Here is a 20,053-nt window from a genome sequence, read left to right on the forward strand (position 1 = left end):
GTAAACACTCCATACAGCTCTCAACAAATAATCCTCTTTAGTGCAGACCACTGTAAACAGATAAATGCACTTAAAGGCACTGCAGAATAACAACATGTTCAGTGAGCAGCAGCATTTAATGTTCCAATATACCATTTGCTTTGAGCTAATACCATTAACACATCCAAGAAATTAGAAACAGGGCAGTCGTTAAATAAAAGGAGGGTGAATGAGCTGTGCTTTACGGAGAATAAAGCCTTGAACACTATTAGTCTACATGCAGCCCTACAAAAATCAGTTTCTATAAACGAAAATGGTTACATAAAAGGTAGGAGGCAACTTCAAATCTCACGTTCAATTAATCACACAGAGATCAGTCCGATTCAAGTAGTATAATTATTTCGGTGTTCAGACAGTACTTCTTTGCTAGATAAGCAGCCGGATGATTACAACAGACATCTGTAATGGTCTGACACACCAGTGAGCAGCTCCTATTGCCCTCCTCTACTTTGCACCTAGCTCCCTCAATCTTTGTGGTCACAGCACCAGCCTGTAACCTCAGACCAGAATATTAAAAGAAAGAAAAAAAAAAAATATTTTGCAGCCCTTTGCACTGGTTTCTACCTCCAGAAAGCAGACATCCATCTCCCACTCCCCCCTTTAAAACAACAGACTCATTTCTGTATTGGGCTTGCTCTGCTAACATCCAAATCGAACGGTTTCCTCAGCTGCAGCATCTTGCAAGGTGAAAGGTGACCAACCTGCCTGAGGAGCCTGCTGTTTCAGCCTCTTCCCAGTCAGATGTTTCTGGGAAGCTAACCTCTTGGATGTTCTTTAGGTCATGCTGCAGCCTAGCGGTCCCTCGATACAGCACCGCACCGAGCCTTCTAATGGTAACCTATGACTACTCCACTGGCACTGGCAGTCAGCTGCACTGTGTCAACCCCTGCTCCAGAAAGTGCACATATACAATCGAGACGGTTTTATTGGTCTTGGGAAGAGCTAGCTGATGATTCTGCTGATTGCCTGTAAGGACGGGAACTCCTCGTCCTCGAGATGCAGAGCTTTGTGGGAGGTGAGGTCCTGGTGTGTCAGCACCTGCTTACACGTGGGGCAGATGCAGCAGTCCAGGTCGGCGCCGGTGTCTGTTTCCCAGGCGTTCTTTTTGTTCTTCCTGGGTTTGTTGGAACCTTGTTTCTCCTGGACTTTGAAGTCGTTGTGAGCAGAAAGCAGTTCCTGTTGCTTAGCCGTGTCCGGCAACAGCACCAGCAACTCGTTAAAGATTCTCCTGAAGTTGTCCCCGAGCAGGTCTCGGCAGCTTTTGTAATACTGCACCGCGGGCATCAGACCCTTTGGTTCAAAGAGAATCGCCACAATTAGCAAAGAGAGAAAGATGATACTGGCAGACGGCGCTGCCCACCCTCTGCATGGGGTGCTGCCTCCACCCTAAGAGCCCTGCCGTGGGAAGTTGTGATCCAAAGCATCCTCTCCAACTTACCTGCCTGAATTGCCCGGAGTGAGTCTTGAATTTGTTAAATCTGGACTCGTCGCTCTGAAGGAATTCCTTTATAGACTGGATCAGCTGGATGTTTCTTTGCTGAAAGTGTTCAGGTATCAAGTAAGCTCCTTGTGAGGGCTTTGGCCTGCGTTTCGAAAGAAATTGCATTAATCTTAGTGCTCCAATCCCCGACAAAGCACTGCAAAACATCAACGCTGATCCCAACTTTTCTGGCCCTCCTCTTCCCAGGGGTGGCTCCCCTCTCCACCCAGGGACTCCTGTGAGCACCGCAGATCCAACTCTGACATGTCAGAACACTGTTCCCCAAAGGTCAGGGAGTCTGTGCCCATTCTTCCTGGGCAGAGAGAACACCACACCTGCAAAATGCAAACTGGCCTGATCTGCAATTATTTCTTCCTGAGGGGTGGCTACTAACACACGTGCTACAAAGACTGTTGCCACAATTGGAAAGGTTGCTTTTCCACAGCCAGGACCACACACAGGAGATAGCTGCCTTAATGTAAAATCCCAATACAGACGTCTCACGTTAGCTAGATCAAGTTTAAAACATTTACCCTCCCCGCCCCATACAGGCATGACCAAAGCAGCCAACCACAGTATGTGAAGGGTGCTGTTCCTTTATAAGTTCCCACCACAAACAAGCGTCCATCCGTAGGCTCACGTGATGTTTCTCTGTGATCTAGGTGACCTCCTAATAAGGCAGCAGCACCTTGTTGCTGCAAATACGGAGGTAAAATACAAGACTCAGCTCCTTTTTTCAGCAGTGCCGAGTCTGACAAGTCAGGAACTGAAGCAGGACGGAAAGAGGGCTCTGGACTGCTCCAACTCAACTCCTGCCTGAGGCAGCATAGCAGCACCAGCTGGAGAGCCCACAACTGCTAACATGTTTTTCAAATGTAAGGAGGTGTTTAAGCCCTAATGGTACAGGGATCTCCTCCCTCCCGTGAGTTTCCAAGTGCTTGTTCCAACCCAGATGAGGACTCTCTCCTCTCATAGGAGACATGGAATCACTGGCAAAGCTGTAAAAACACCATGCTGTAGAGACTGAGGAGCAAGTTTAGGGGTGAATGTAAGAAAGCCTGAGTTGGTTCTGCTTGGTGTGGATGTTGCGTACAACAAAGACTTGGGGTACTTCAGCCTTCCCCATCTCTCCTGGACTGGGCCAGCAGATGCCAATGGAAAATCTGCAGAAATCTGGATCTTGCCCTTATCTCACAGCACTTGCCTTTGAAATCTTACTTGTTCAGAAAAATCCCCTCAAATAAAGCAAGAAATACAGAGAGGCCCTACAGTGCAGAACCTGCATACCCACTGCATGCAAGCTGATGCCCATGATCCAAGTACCCTTTACTTACTCTGTCAGAGATGTAGTGACAGGTTCAGAGACGTTGGTGGATGGAATAACAGGAAACCCCGGAGGTGGTTTACTAACAGACACCGACAGCCCTGGAGGCAGACTCTTTAATAGCACCACGGAGTTAAAGCCTGGATTAAAATAACACAGACCATGCAGGTTAGATCTTATATCCACAGCAACACAAAGCATCTGAGATTAACAGTGATTGCGTGTCACTGAGCACGAGACTCGGACAGCCGAACAGACCCTGCCGTACCTGAAGACAAAGGTACACCTGAATCTGTTGCTCTGCAGGTCACCAACGCTAGCTGGAGGAAGAAGGCTGCACACTGACTGGCTTTCAAGTATGAAATGAAAGTGGTATCAAACAGACCCATTCAGTGCCAGGTACAGGAAGTGGCGACATCACTCAGACTGCCCCAGTGAAAACCAGTGTTACAATTAGACTCCATGGCAGTCCCTGAAAGGTCAGTTCTGCACTCTCGCTGCACTGTACAGTGGGAAGGGCCCCAGAAGCTGCCACCTGCTGTTACCCAAACAGCAGCAAGGAACAGAAAGGCTATGCTACCAACTGCCCCTGTGTCACTATTTTCATGAGAGGCAACTGCAGCATGGGATCCACAAGCTGCACCGGCACTTGACAGAGCAACCTCCCCTGAACGCAAGGCCACTGCATGCCTGTAAATCTAGTGCAACCAGCGGCAATGAGCTCTTTGCTGTTTATGTTGTCCAAGTGGTGGTTCACAGGTAACTGTCCCTGCAAACAGGGGTTCCCGAACTAGCCAGTGGAATAATGAAGCATACTGGTACACCGCGTCAGACCCAGAGAAGGAGGAATATTTCGGGCCGGGCTGCTCATCTGTAACTCAGCCCCAAACTGAGAACAGTAGCCCTGCTCTCAGAGAGGTACCTTCATTTCAGTGGGATCTGAATGGGTCAGCAGCACCAGGAGGGGAAAGCTTCAGGCTGATCACTGTGGTTCACACTCTGCAGGTTTCCACCATACACCCTCACCCCGAGTCCTGGAAATTGCTCCCATTCCAAGAGGGATTTTGGTACATACTAGGAACTGCCCTGAATCTCCTGCAGATTTCTCTAAGCAGCCCCCACAACCGGTTTTTGCGATGATTACCTGGCGGTGGCATCCTAGCTGGTCCTGAGCTCCCAAGAGCTGGGAAGTCTTCCTGAGGTAAAGGGCACTGGTTAGTTGCTGCAGGTTTTTTAAGGCCAGGTGGCTCTTTGGGTATATTACAAACTGCTACTGATTTCTCTGAGTGACCATTCATGACTGCTGCAGATCTGTCTGGGGCCTGAACATTTGCAAGGGCATTTGGCATCTGTTTGGCTTCTACCACCTTCTCCAAAGATCCAGGTGGGGGGTTTTCCTCCGACGCGGGTGGGGAGGGTGGCCTTTGCTTCTCCACCCCCACCTTCTTTTTCTTGCCCACTTTCGTAAAAGTCTGTGAGGTAGAAGCTGCCAGCAAGGAGGACACATCAACCATTGTCGGTGCGTTTCGGATCTTCTGGGTTGTCAAGCCATTGCCAGCATCTTCATCATCCGACTGAAGGGATTTATTGCTCTTCTTGCCTCCTTTACTGCTGTTGGGGGGAGCTGCCTTTCTGGTCAGCTGGTTTGAACTGGAGCTGCTAGAACCAATGGCTTTAACCACGTTTTTATTAGAACCACTGTTCCATGCAGATGTGATGTTCGATACAGTTTTATTGGTAGGTTTGACTTTAGACACTAGAGCTGGGAAGTCCTCCTCCTGGAAGGCTGTTTTCTTTGCAGTAACTGTGTATGTCAGAGACATCCCAGTCGAGACCGTGGGCGCTGCTGAAGAGGACAGGCTCGGGAAGTCTTCTTCCTTCAGCTTAACAGACACCGGCTGAGCAGCACTGCAACTACCAAAGACACAAAATATGGCAAGTCACCAAGCTACTGCAGGGACAGCACAAATGCACCAGGCTCAAAAAACCCAAGTATCTAACTGCAATTTCTTTCAGCTCTCACTTTAAAAAGATGTTAAGACTGTCTGGAAAATTAATGCACATGTGCTTATCACTAAGGTATGCCTGAAATAAATCTTTCCTCAAAGATGTCCGGCTAGATTAAAAGTACCATTTCATGATCTCTGGCGCAACCTGCCTTCAAATCCTCACACTCCAGATCCATACTGTAAAGCCATGTCTGCAATACTGCTACCTGAGGAAGCACAGCTGACTTCATGAGAAGATGCACATTGTGCTCTCACAGTACAAGGTAACTAACTATCTGCTTGAGCTGAACCACAGGAATATAGCAGGGGAAAGCACAGTCCACGAGGCTGGAATGAGGGATTAGGAGGGGGTACTTGAATCTAGCCAGTATGGGAAGTGACATTGTATCCAGCAGTAACGCCGAGGCCACGTGGGGCTCGTACAGCCAGAGTCTGTGGGAGAAGAGGGCAATTTCCTTAAATAATTTGCAGTTCAAATCATCTGTGAAACAGCTACCTGGAAAGTCTGCGACCCAAGCAAGCTTATGAAACGGACTTCACGTTGCTATAATCTTTACTCAAGCTTACCCTTGAAGGGATCCCACTGCCGAGCCAATTGCTGGAAAGTCATCTTGGCTTAAAGGACCATTAGTAGCTGCTTCTTTTGGAACTTCGACCAAAAAAAAAAAAAAAAAAAGACCAAAGAAAGGCTTTTAACCCAAACCTATTCGTTTCAGTCCTGAAACTACTGTCATGTCACGACTGCATTAGCAGGTTCCAGTTCTAGTAGCTGGTGGTGCTGTTAACTAGGATGTTCCGATCCAACGAAACAAACGGGCAATTAAGAAAATGCACAACTGCCTTTTTTTCTCCCCTGCATTCAGCTAACTATGCACTGTTAGTTCGCCTGGCCCTGGGTGTAGCTATAAGTTAACCATAGTTAGGAAAAACATCAATGGTGCTTTATTCCACACTTCAAAAAAATCAATCAAATAGAGATACTAATCCCATAGAGGTTATTCAGTGTTTTATGATTCTGCATCCCTGGAACACTGACAGAAGGAACAAGTAATATTCCACCAGGTGCAGCAACATCCTTTTCTCAAGGCCTTTCTTTTCATCCCGTCACTTCTGCTCATTTTTATAATATGAAGATTTAAAAATTCACCTCACAGGAAACCTTTATACTCAGGGCAGAGAATGAAAGCAACACAGCAACGTTTGTATGTTATGCTTAAATCCGTAGCTGAGCCAAGGAGGACTCTGTTGCAGCAGTGGTCTGCACACCACAGCGGGAGACTGCAGGCACTTTCATTTAATTATGTGTGTGACATGCTGTGCAGCCCCGTTATGTTAGCTGTGGCTCTGTATTTCTAGCCAAAACCATTTTAGGAATCCTAGCACATTCTTATACTTTCCAAGGGAGGATAACACTGGTGAAAATGACTCCACACAGGATCCTTAATATCCAAAAGCTTCCTTCAATACCTACTGTGAGCATTCACACCCTAGCAAGACTGGGCCCACATCTGCTGTCAGCCCCTGCAGCTCACAGCATGAACACACATACACACACACACACAACTAACCCATAGCTTCAGATGAAGGCTTTGGCACTCGCTTCACGCTGGACGTTTCTGGATCTCTCAATTCCTCCTTTTTCCCTCGATTGCCGTCTTCTTTATCCTCTACCCGCTTCTTTTCCTCTTGTCGCTTTGCTGCAATGGATGCCCTGACTGCTGCTGCAATGTCTCGGTCTTCCTCCTCCCTAGAGAGACAGGACAGATTGTCTTATCAAACAGAAAGGACTGTTACGTATCTTTATCTCCGACTCACGTCCCTTCACATTTTGCAAACAACCTTTTGTCAACTGTCTTATGTTGCCACCTCCTGGAGATGGCTCAAACTGGAACTCTCTACTCAGTTCACCTTATATTGTGTCCCAGTTCAGTCGGTAGTAGAACAGGCAACATTCATCCACTGGTTCTTTTAAGATCCACACCCAGTGCTAACATCTAAGTAACTGAGGTGGACTAGGAATAACAATAATCAGGGATGCATGGGAACAACAATCTCTTCCATTCATTTTCAGGGTATGAAAATCTCATTGGTGGGTCCAAGTAACTCATTGTAAAATGGTTTGTCATGAACTTTCAACACATGCAAGAGCCACATGCGACACACCAACATACATAGTGTTTGGAGATGGATTTTCCCCAGTGAAAATACCAATAATGAACGCACCGTTGACTGCCCAGCAAGAAAAGAAGGAATAGAGATGCGCAATATGCGTAAAGCACTTAAATCTTGTGTGGATGAAGAGACATATAAATGAAAAAGTTTCATTTCAATACTTAACCCTCTCCTTTTTCCAAAGCACTCAGTCTGGCCACCCAGAGATCTGTTAGTTCAATGAAAAGCATGGTCCTTAGAACAGGAAGTGAATGATATTCTAGACCAAAAAAGCCTGCTAAAACTATAAAGCCCTCCTGAGTTACTGCAAAAAAATTCTAATACAATAGTTAGGCATGAAAACAGTCATCTGAAAACGAGACATTTCTAAATTATGCTAGCCCACACACTGCAGAGCTCAGGAAATGTTAAGACTAACACTGTCTCTGACAGGCTCAGAGAGCAGAAATTCAGAAACAATTATTTTGTTTCCATTCAGTGTTATGTGATGCCCAGACATAATAATGAAAGCTAGCAAGATCCTTAATTAAGGAGGTGGCACATTGCAACTGCCTTGCCTTGCACTTCCTCCATATCTGCCCTCCCACCAAGAGAAGAAAACACTGCACATGCAGCCAACAGCTCTACAAATGGTATTACTTACCGCTTATACCTCCAGCTGCCTCTTCTATTTTGCTGTCCTCCTCGGACTGATGTTCTAACTGGTCTTCCTTGTCTGTTATACCTGTCCACTTCATCGTAGTCCTCTCCAGTTACAACACCTGAACAGGAGGCATGGCAGCATTCTCAAAGTTATTTTTTAATCCGGTTTCAGGGTAACACCCTCCTTCCCTACATGATCGAAAGAAGCTAGAATGTACCAGCACTTAAAGACCTTTCCTGACTTTCAATCAACTGCACGCCATAGATTAGATCATCTATACAGCAATTACTGAATTCAAGCACATTTGGCAGCATACAGATGCGCTGTGCTGCAGATCTGTGATGCATGTTTGGGATAATTTGATATGCAGAGATTTCCACACACACAAACCTTCTGCTTGTGCATTAGTTGCCACACTCTTAATAAGGCACATACTGCTCTGATAAGCGCCATGTTTGCTGCTGCTTTAAATCCAAACTTCTACATACCACAAAATTGTACAGCAGATAAAGTCAGCCATGAAAATATCCACCAGTTTTTGAAATGGCAAATACCATGTTTCAGACCATGAATGGGCCATGTTTCTAGAAGTTTTTGGAGAATTAACATATTTCTGCATGTCACCTTTTCTCCAGTCCAACTTACCTTCATTTCTCCGCTGGTGTCTGGGAGCATAGTTAAACTGAAGATCTATCTGCCGGTTCTGCCTGGCCTCAGCTCTGTTTTTGCTGTGGCAGGCTGTTTTGTGAGCTTTGTAATCTATTTCTGTACGGAAAGCATGAGTGAACTGTTCTGTACTGCACCGTCCCTCTTCGCAAAGGAAATGCTTTTCACGGAAGTGTTCACGGAGGTATTCATAATCACTGAGAAGAAAAAAGACCAACTTGTTAGCTCTATGGCACACTGACGTAAGAAATATTTATTTGTAAGCTGAAGTGATAACAATTTTTAACATCAAAATAGTAATTTAAATTGTATTCAATTCTCTGCCTATCCACACTCATAACGTGACATGTTATAGCACTGAGAAGTTAAGCTAAATTCACTGTATGATGCCTCATGTTTTGCCCTGCATAAAAAAAAAATCCTTTCCTTACAGTCAATTGTATTCAGATCCTCTTCTCCTAAAACGTACCTTCGGCCATCAGGGCTAACTTATTACACAGCTGTAGAAATCTGCCACAGCCTCTCCTCCTGGCCTCAGAACTGCATTCCAGAATTTAATTGCTGTTAATGCTTTTTGACAGCCCAAATGCGGAGAAAACTAATACGACTCAGCTGTAAGCTGACGCAGGAGGAACTGAGTCTGCAGAGACCGCAAAGCAATAGTTCCAAGACGAGTGAACTGCCCTGCTCATCCCAACACATTCATATTCAACCACTTATAAAGACGGCAGCTCAGAAGTCCTCAGCTGAAATAATGTATAGTGAAGTGATCAGCAGTAACATCCATCTAGCATGTTCATCCCACAGTCCTAAATCACCCATTACACCTTCCTAAATCTCACAGGTCCACTTCCCAAATAGCCTGGACCCAGCTGCCAAAACTTTATGCTTCTCCCAACAATTAAATACCACCAATTCACTTAAAAACTGAAAGCAAAGGGGAGTTATTAAACATATGGATTTTAATACAGACAGAGAGTTTGTATTATATGCACACAGCATAGCCAGGTTCAAAAAGGGACTAGATAAACTCAAGGATGATAGATCCTTTGATCCCAGCAGTCTTTCCTGCCCACGTGCAGGAGGGCTGGACCCAGTGATCTGCAAGGTCCCTTCCAGCCCCTAACATCTATGAAACTCTCTCTCAATGGCCACTGAATAGAAAGGTTGGAGATTTTTCCGCTGGAATCTCTAACCCAATAAAATCGTGGATACTAGGGAGGGTGCTGAATAGGGCACAGATAGTTCTAGATAACTAGTTCAATGCTTCCCTTCTTTACAGCATACACTTTTGCCACTTGGAGATAAAATACTGGCCTAGATGGATGGACCACTGGTTTGACCCACCGTGACGCTGCTTATGTTTTTTCAGTGGTTTCTATTCTGTTTCTTTTCCTGGTACTTACAAACATCTCTTTACTAGAACAAAAATGTAGCAATTCAGAATTTCCTATTGGCCACACAGGATTCTGCAGTATCCAAAGGGACAGCTGCTTAGCACAGAATATTAGTCCAAACCTCCACAGTGCGGATGGGGCTGTGCTTATTACTGGTACCTATGACACAGAGATACGGTTTCAGATAATTTTTAGAAGTTAGCAGATCAGTCTGCAGGGCAATATCATAGCAGCTATACATGTCATTTCCAGTAAAGGAAGTAAAGGAATAGTTCAGCCCAGGAGAACAAAGGTGGACCTGTAGTTCAAAGACCCCATTCTCACTATAAATTCAAAAGTAAAGATCACAGCCAAGGTGCTCACACAGTTGCCCAGGGTCCATTTAGATATTCCTGTCTCACAAACTGATGGTAGATGCAACAAGCCTTCCATATGAAGCTGAATACAGAGAAACCCAACTCAGCCAGTCCCACAAACCTGTAATATTCCTGAGCACCATCTGAGTCACAAAAATGGCAGAAATAGTGATCTCGTCTCAGGTGTTTCAATAATTCGTCGTTGTCCAAGTAACGCTCATCACAAAATTTACATAGGGGGTGCCCACGATGAGATGTGTCATCTGGGTCCCCGTGGATTCGATGTCGAGCCAGGTCCTTGCGAGAGTACCACTTACGTTCGTACGTAAAGATCTTCAAGGAAAAATTACCTCAGGTCAGCAGACAAGTAGGCAAAACTTATTGCTGGAATAAATCAGGTTCTATCATGTCAGTAGCCAAAATTACTCTCCCACTTGAGCCAGCAGAACACAAAGCAACCATATATAGTCTACACCTGAATGATTCACTGAATCAGTTAGATATCAAGTGCCCTATGCAAATTAAATCTAATTTATACTTTGTTCACTCTGAGCAATAAAAGCAGGATCATCCTTTTACTTTTGTTCCACATGGTAGCACGATATAGCAAAGTATGGGCTATAAATTGTGAAAAAAAAATCTTATCATCATCATAAGAGGGTTGCATTTAGATTTAATAGTCTGCATACCCAAGATTGAGGAAAAAAAATGAAATGAGCCAGTCTGCTATGCATTCAGCAGCATCCCCCGTGCCACTATAGAAAGCCACACCTTTGTAGAAGAGATATGGCTCAGTGCACAACTGCTGCACTAGCCAGTACTCTGTCACTATTGGTATGTAATTTATTTCTGTAGGAAGGGCTCTTGCAAACCAAAGATGCCAAGGAGATGCAACAGGCACTGGTGCAATAAGTGCTTGTTACAAAGCCATATATTCCACAAAAAGGGTAACAGTTATTCAAAACGCATGTTGTCTAGACAGTATTAAAAGTTGTGAGGGGCAGAGTTTGCTTTGACTTCACTAATGTCAACAGATCAGAAAACAAGATCTTAGTTCCACTGAGCAATGAAACTACCCTAATGGCACCAGCTACTGTAAATTAGTTCTCCCAAAATAAAGATACATAGCTTTTTGAAAATTTAAAATACTGTGCAACTGCTGTTGTCATTATTGTTGTTCTGATTGTTTACCAGGGACAGATGACTACAGACTAATTCTTCCCAAAGGCAGCTACCTCCCCAAGTGCTCTTGTCCAGTTTGATCTTTCTTATTCAGTTTCAGTGAAAGCAAGAAACAAGCTACAAACCTGTGCATACAGTGCTCAATGTATTTTCTTCATTTTCTGAAGACTTCCTTCACTCCACACTAACCAGTACTAATGAGCATCACACACATCAGAGGTTAGAGGAATCAAGTGGTAGCTGGCAATTTTAGCCAATTCTCAGACCACTAGAGATGGAGTCATTCTTTCTATTTTTTGAAAGCTGGAATTTAAACTGGTATATAAAGCAATGCCTTTTAACAATCCATTACAACAGCCATTGAAAAGGTAATCCAGGCAGTAAACAAAGCCAGTGAGATCAGCAGTTTTAAGGCCCACTGTGACCTGCTCAAAACAATCCAGCTTTCCAATGGAGTGCAAAAGTAGTTTTGGTAAGCTGCATGACAGATTTTAACACAGTCACTAGTCACACTACATACGAGCAAGTTAAAGACAACATGTCCAAGTTTCAGGCAAGCACAGGTTTCATCCCCCATATCACCACCACCAATAATGTAAAACCAAGAGAGAAGAGATCTGGCCGAGGCAGTCCTACAAGATAATAAATTGCCATTCTTATTTTTTTTAAAAAAGTGTTCCCACCCTATCCCCATGACCTACCTTCAAGTGTTAAACATTTCAGAGTTTGTTCTGATCTCTCAAAGAGAAATTTGAGGTTCTGCAATGCACCTTGTTAATCTGAATTTGCCCGAACACTGCGTGGAATTAGTTTTGTTGTTTTTAAATCACAGCAAAAATAGTGAGGAAAGTTCTATAAATGGCCACTCTCTACGGCTGGACTTTCTGCTGTGACTGCCAGCAGGAAGCAACACATGGTATTTATTCATACCAGAGCTATCTTCATAAAGTTATCTTAGGCTGGATGAGCTATAAATATTTTCATACTTAAAACAGAGCCCAGATGGGTAGCTTTTATTAACCAGTTTATGATAGATACAAGAGGCTGAAATTCACTCAGACACAACAGGTGGATTGAAAGAAATTGTTCCTAGTCCCCATACCATTCTGTCTGTCCGTCCCCATCAAGTATCCTTCTTACCAAGAAAGGTTCCCATATACTTAAACCTCTTGTTTCTGAGTCCTAAATACATATTTATGGCTCACCTTCAGGTGTTTGACACACAATTTACAACAGAAGAGTTCATGTTGTTTTCTCATGTGCTGCTCCAGCTCCACAATGGTATTGAATGGCCGCACATCTAGACAGAGAGGGCATTCATGCTGTAGTAGTTTCCTAAGGGACAAATAAGTCAAGGGACAATTTATCCAGGTTATTTAAAATCTTTTACCTAAAACCTTACGTGCTAGATGGTGTCACATTAATGAGCAAAACATTTTATTAGTCTACTGCATAACACAATGCCACACAGTTATAGGTGCCACAGCAATTTTTAATATAAGGAGATTATAATTAAGTTAATTCCAAAATCATCCTGGGCTACCTCACGAGGAAACGAGAACTAAAACTCATGCTTCCATGCAATTTAGAAGCAGAATTGTACAAATATCACTTCCAATACAATAATATCAGCATACAACGTAGGAATGGGCAGTAAATGACTGTGCAGCAAGTTCTCTGCAAAGTCAAATTGTTAGGCATGAATTAATACAATGCTGCATCTATATTTTATTGTCCAGCACTGCCTTTGGCGAATTTAAAAAACAATGGGGATGAGGTGGAGGGAAGGAGTTCCTGTACTAGAAAAGGAAGCAAGTAAAATCCCATGTCCCCCAACAGGAACAGGATCACTGGCCTGTCCACTTACAGAGAACTTAATGAGTAGTGCCTAATGGAGTAACAATTCTACTCTGTTCATGGAATTAAAAACCTTAGTGACAAATCATTTGGGTTTGAGCTTTCAAAAACATAACTTCTGCAGACACATCACTAAATACCTGCTCTGGGCAGTCACGGTCGGTAATCAATCAGAATGTGCTTCCTACTTATCCTGCTAGTGGCTAAGCATCAGTAACTTGGTTTTTCCTCATCTTTAGGTAGTGGAAGCTCACTTATACAAAACTCATTTTGTTCTGGAGAGCACTGTCCCGGCATAAATGCAAAAACTTTAATCCAATGTGCTGTTTATTTTCCCTTTTAGCTCCATAGGCCAACAAACTGCAGCAAATATGAACCACAAGGCAAGAGATGCATCACCACAGTTCTGTTCTTGGGCCAAACAAAGCAGAGTATGTTGTGCTAGCCTCCAAATAAAGTACTGGATGCCCTGTCTCATCTCGACTCCCTTAACCTTTCTTTCCATTCATCTGATCTACTTCTAATTAAACGTAGCCCAACAGTACTGCGAAGCATGACGTTCACTGCCATTCCATTGTTCAGTGTTATACACCCTTTCTCCACCCTGTCTCTCTCTTGTTTTTAGACTGTAAATAGCTGTTACTCCGCATTTGCATAGTGCCTAGCACAATGAGACCCAATTATTGGCTGGTCTTTAGGCACTAGTGCAGTAAGTGCAATTAAAAGTAATAAATATATTTTCCCCTACTGTGACTCAGAAAACCCAACATCAGTAGCTGTGCTCATGGGAAGATGGAAAAGCAACTTTTAATGAGAGAGCAGAGTTTCTGCACAAAGCATCTGAAGACTGATGATTTTAGACTAAGGATGCATCTGTTTCCAGGCCTCAGTCCTTATGCAGCCTTGTAGACTCCCAGACACACCAGTCTGACCTTCTCCATGCTGCTCCCATTTCCCTTATTTCTGCATGGTACCAAGCACACAGCATAACAGCCATTTCAGTTGGACAAAAAGAAGTTGCATGTTTCCTACTGCACAAGGGGGACAAGAAGATGCTGCTGGAGAGATGCTTGGTTAAGGCAGGAGCACTATGATTTACCTATAAAGCGCATACACTTTTCCATCAGCAAAATAAATGTCATATTTCTTCTCATGCTGCAGCTGGCCGAGTACTATTGTTGAGAAAGATGAAAGCTTCTTTCCAAAGACCACCTACAGACAACACAACAGAAAGGATTAGAGAAAGCACACAACTTTGTTATTTGAAGTTATGTTTATATATATCAGCAGCACAAGCTACAATCGCCGTGAATACTGATAAGCATATAGTGAATTCTTAAACTGAAGAGATGCTCCTACCCTGAGTATTAATAGGAGGCAACACACAGATTTTGCATACAAGACATCAGTGACATTAGCTAGAATCTCATCAAGGAAATACTAGTTAGCAAGAGTCAATCATGAAGACACGCAAAGAGATTTTCAATGGATTAGTAAATTAAAATGCACCCTGAGTGCAGGTACTGTTTCCAGAGAAACCAGCACACTGGTAATGATGCTTCTTCCCTCCTAAGCAACCAGGAACCTCAGAAACACAAATCAGCATTATCATTCATTCAAAAGCCAGGATCACCTGCATCACCAGTTCAAAAACATTAACACAGATAACATCCACATGTTTCTCAGCTGACATTCTGAAAGTGAGAGAGCCATGCCCGTCTGTCATTCAAGAAATACCTTGCAACAACTCCTTAATAGCAGTTAAGTATTATCTGTGCCTGTAATACGCTCTTGCTAATTCAAAAGTAATGGATCCTGCTGACAGAATTCTCCTGAAGGCGTAAGAGAACCTGTGTGGGTTTTGTAACAAATCTGAAGTCTTGATAGTGTAATTCTTTTAAATCAACCAAAATGAGAGCAGTACACTGCATGGATGCAGTGATCTCTCAAACTTATTTTTTTTAAATGTAAAAGGCGTACAAGAAGTTCATCAGAAATCAAAGGTATTTTTTCATCCATTCAACAGTATCTGACCCTATTTAAATGCAACTTAAAAAATAACCTTTTAAATTCAGCCTGAAGTGAACTTTTACAGTAAGTGATTCAATGCTGGCAGGCAGCACGTGTTAGAGGAGAATCAAAACCACAGATTACAGCAGTTTGAAGAATGATATAACACGCCCACACACATTCACCTACGGCCCCATCTCCAACCAAAGCATACATCACGCATATTTTACCGGGCAATGCACTGGTGCCTAAAACTGCCTACTGGTAGCACACAGAAGAGGCCACTGCACTGCATGGCTGCTGGCTTCTTCTAAAGCTCATTCAACCAAAAATAAATCATTTCCAAGACAAACACCTGAGGGGGCACGTGACCAAAATAAGTACATCTTGTTTTTCTGTTCCATTATACACCTCACTGCCATCCATCTTTAAACCTACTGTTACCCATTAAGATAAGGTTGATAATCCCTGACCATTGCTTTAGCCGTTTCCACCTGCGCTATCCAGCATATGTCGAGAGCTGAGATTCAGTAACGCCCTTATTTTCCTCATTGCCCCTCCTGATCACATGCAAACACTACACAGGCTAACAGACACAACCCTGCTAGAGTGCCTGTACCCATCTCCTGCTCATTCAAAGCCTTATTTTTTTTGGTACAGCTCACATGTCCCGGCCGATGTTTTTTGGCCAGAACAGCATTACAGCAGGGCTAAAAGAAAGAGAAGGAAACTATAACCAGAGATGATGTTTCAGGCAATTACAATAAAGGGCTGATTTAATGGGAGAAAGATGGCTTAAAGAACCAAGGCTGAGCCCATGAAACATAGCCATTACTACAAAGCCAAAGAATGCTGAGGCTAATGAGCTGTTCCTATGACTAAACCCAGCAGATCGAAGATCAAAAACATCCGTTCGCTCCTCCCTTTGACAACAGGCACTAAAACAGCAGCAGGAAACTGGATGCTCAAAAGTCCACAATGATAGGGCTCTCTCTCTGAGAATGCCCGAGTTACAAACAAGCCTTTTACATGCCAGATCAGGTCTCCTTCAACCACAGCACACAATGCTTCAACTCTGTGGCACGCTAGACTGTCTTTGGCCTGACACAGTACGCAGGCAGGAACCCTAGCCAAGCAGCCTGTCAATGAGCCAGCCTGCTGACATGGCACTCAGAAGGTTCAGAAACACTGAGGAAAGGGGAATGACGGGGTGCGAGGCCATTAGGAACACTTCTACGAGCCATTCAGACATCCAAACATCCAAATTGCATGGCTGCTGCATTCCAGAAGTAGGATGCAGACATGCTGCTCAAAGACCTTCCTTCTTACTGCAGCCTTGAAATGGACTGGGAGAACTATTCCAACGTGGAGGAGCTTCCATGGACCAAGACCATTCTTTTGTCTGCTTTCTGAAGCACCTGCCACCCCAAAAGCGTTACCACCTTCTCTCTCTAGGCTTCTTTGTAGGATACTCTTCCTTCCACAACCACATGCATTTAAAGTGTTATGCTCTGAAATAAAACCATTTCAAAAAAATTAAATACTATTCTTATATCTCCTGTTAGTTTAACTTCACATTCTGTGAAACTACAACTAACTGAAGGTAGACAACTACTTTATCTTAACTCAACTCTCCCACTTCATGCCAGTAAGGCTTTTGGTTCTTATCCCACCACGTGGAGAAATCCAAATGCCTTTGATTCATTACATAATTCCCAAGTTGCTTTTCCTCAGCCCCCAGCTTGGTCGTCCTTCAACATGAATCAGGAAGGGACATCAGAGCAAGGTCAACAACTGAACTAGAGTCCTTCCAGCCCAAGGCAGAGTAGCTGCAGAGATATGCATTCAAAAAAAAAAAAAAAAAATTCTCCATCGGCATTTTAGCAAAATCCCCCAACAGGAATTTAAATAAGTTGGCAAGAGGCCTTCTCTAGTATCCTCAACAAGTTTATGCAGTAGTGGCAAAAAACAAACAACAGATTCCTGGCCTCCATAAAATCTCGGTCTCTTATGTATGTGGCCAAAAACCTTCATGTTGCCTAAATGATCAGAGTAACTGAAAAACCGCCAATGCAAACAGTTTACTTAAGAGAAGCTCTTCCTTTGCCAAGAAAAAAAGGACTAGCTGCGTTTCATTTCCTAGCATCCCTAACATATTTTTAGGATACCATTTCAGGCATTCAATTCTGCTGCTGATTTGTATTCCTTAACAGGTTTGTCATCTCTCTGCAAACATTACAACAAACATTTTAAAGACTGTCATTTTTTCATGCAAATTTAACATTCTTGAAAGATTGGAAGTTCTGAAAACTAAGTATTATTTGCAGCACAGGAAGCACCAGTGCAAATTGCCTCTACTGCCCTCATCAATGTGCCGTATGTCTGACCCAAAAAATGTATTGCTCAGGATAAGATGCCTATTAAGTCTCCATTTTTGGCATCTCTGCTAAGACAGCCAACATGGCAATTACGGAATTTTTTTTAGCGATGTGGACATTTATTATTCTGAACCCTTCAAGCTCATCTACACGACTCACTGACTTCATTCAAACCACCCAACAAGAGTTGAAAGGTTATTTAGTTCCCTGTGCCTTCCTTCCCTCAAGCTTATATATTGAATATTCCTGTTTTGCTGTTTATCCTGCACCAGAGGAAAAGTACATTAATCCAATGTCAGGTGGAGAGAGAAAAAGAACAGCAGAGGTCCAAGTGGAAGCCTGAACTGCAAAAAAGAAAGGGACAGAGAATCAGTGGCTGGAAAGAGAAAGCAGCCAGCAAAAACAGAGACCCCAAGGCAACCAGGATGGAACCAAGCAGGCAGACGAAAGCAGGTATGACAAGATTTGGGTATCCCCCAAATTTAAAAGCGTAACAAGAAACCAACAGCCTGAAACGCATACTTCCTCTTAACGCCAAAAAACAAGCATGCTTGACTTAAAGGAAATTAAAATCAAAAGGAAGGAAAAGAGTACACAGGTTACCCGCTTCACTCCCTGTTCTTGGACCCTGATTATCAGCAACATCTTTAGGAGCCCAGCACAGCATAGCCAGCAACAAACCTACAAACCAAGCGTGTGTGACAGGGAGGGATTGTTTTGATGAGAAAACCCCTTCCCTCCTCTTACCGACAGCTCTAGGTTTATCCCCAAATTGTTCTGGGACCCATCACGAGCACCTCCCAACTCCACCGTGAGTTTTGGTTAAACTTTCAGTGGCCTCTGGCAGAAACTCCACCTGGAAGAGCTGTAGTGATGGGATCCTAAGGATCTGTACCAGAAACCAGGACCAAGCCAGCAAAGTGGACATCTTCACACCCCACGTCACAGAGAGAAGCTGGGCTGGAAGGGATCTCCAGGGGTCACATCTAGTCCAACCCCAGCCCCATCCAAACCAACCCGTACAAACCCTAATCTACACTTGATAGAAGTGACCATCAACCCCGACACGGCACAGACCTAACACCCCACCCTGCCACCGGTAAAGCAGGGGAACCGTGGCAGCAACATCCTGCTTCTGTAAGTCATCGATATTCACAGAAACAGAGAAAATGGAGCTGGCCTAAAAGCAATACCATCTCCCCCAGCTGAATCAGTCTAATGAAAGCAACCCCATCTCCCCCCAGTGGAGCCAGTCTAATAAAAGTGATGCCATCTCCCCCAGCTGAATCAGTCTAATAATAGCGACCCCACCGCCTCCCTTAGACCCCGCCCCCCGACTCATTTCGCCACAAGAGCAACCTCCACTTCCTCCCCAGCGCGTTTTCCACATACAAAAAATTGTCGAAGTGAAAAAAGGACCTTTCCGGCTCCCAGGTGGTGCCCCCCGTCCCCCGAGCCGGGCCTCACCTGGGCCAGCTCGTCGCGGCACACGGCGCAGTAGCGCACCCCGCACAGCGCCCGCATCCGCACGGAGCAGCGGTAGCAGATGGGGTGGTCGCAGCGGCCCAACGCCACCACCTCAAGCTCGCCGCAGCATAGCACGCACGGCCCGTCCGCCGCCGGGCTCGGGGAGGCGGCCATGGCGGCCCGCCGCGGCCTAGGCCCGCACCGCACCGCCTAGCAACCGCCCCCAAGCAGCGAGGCGCGGGCTAGAGCGCCAGCCTGCCTCCCGCCAGAGAGAGGCGGGGTGGAGCGCTCCCATAGGCCGTCCTCGCTCTCACCATAGAGACGCTGCCTAGAGCGGCACCGCCTCGCTTCGCCCAGTCGGGAACCAGCGAGAGGCGGGATACAGAGCGCCGCCGCTGGTAGGGCCCCTCTAGCCGCGTCTCGCTCACCCCATCTTACCTGGAGTCCTCCCAGAGGAGATACTGTGCTTTAGGGGTGGGATGTGAAGCCTCAAAGGGGCAAAATGGCTTCCTGTGTGTGGGCCTGCTCACAAGGTCCCTGGGGTGCCGGGGGAGTGGGGGGTTAGAAGCATGGCCCTTAAAGGCTCCCCATCACCTAGTGGTAATGGGTTTCTTGGGGCAACCATATCCTAGCAACAGATGTCAGAGGACCAGGCCCCTGCAGCACCTGTGGGGGGTGAGGGGAGCATCCCCTGAGTGCTCCCATGGTCCCTCACACCCTGCATTGCTGACACCAGCCATGATGGGGAGGCCAAAGTTTCTCCTCCAGTGGCCCCTGGAATACCGGCCCTCATGGTGACCCACCCCCCTGAGGAAGGGCTGACATCCGGTGCCATGCTGTATTCTGCTTGGAAAAACAACTGGCCCTTCTCCCGGGGGTGAATCAGGCAGCAAAGGGGTCACCCTCCCCTTCCTACCCCCTGCGGCCCTGCCACCTTGCTCTATCTCCCGCGATTCCCAAGCCCGTGGTATCTACGTGGGAACCCCTCCGTTGTTTCAAGGCAGCTGTCACGAATATCCCTGAACATCCTGCATCTCGAGGCATTTGGTGGTAAGTACAGCACTCAGCCTACT

General features: G+C 45.0%; 1 protein-coding gene across 1 annotated transcript; it reads right to left on the bottom strand.

Annotated features, from left to right (window-relative positions):
• Nucleotides 1-20: 20 nt before the first annotated feature.
• Nucleotides 21-19,224, bottom strand: ZNF598 (zinc finger protein 598, E3 ubiquitin ligase). The gene is made up of 12 exons (XM_090023396.1): nucleotides 18,981-19,224; nucleotides 14,225-14,337; nucleotides 12,474-12,603; nucleotides 10,208-10,419; nucleotides 8,313-8,530; nucleotides 7,668-7,785; nucleotides 6,421-6,599; nucleotides 5,420-5,501; nucleotides 3,988-4,757; nucleotides 2,854-2,983; nucleotides 1,478-1,622; nucleotides 21-1,329 (listed from the first exon to the last, which is right to left on the bottom strand). Exons 1-12 carry the CDS (start codon nucleotides 19,152-19,154, stop codon nucleotides 982-984), a joined length of 2,619 nt encoding a protein of 872 aa, XP_089879522.1. The 5' UTR covers nucleotides 19,155-19,224; the 3' UTR covers nucleotides 21-981.
• Nucleotides 19,225-20,053: the final 829 nt, after the last annotated feature.

The sequence above is a fragment of the Crocodylus siamensis genome, chromosome 12, assembly GCF_052110815.1.
Source record: "Crocodylus siamensis isolate JL-2025a chromosome 12, ASM5211081v1, whole genome shotgun sequence".
Classification (NCBI taxonomy): domain Eukaryota; kingdom Metazoa; phylum Chordata; order Crocodylia; family Crocodylidae; genus Crocodylus; species Crocodylus siamensis.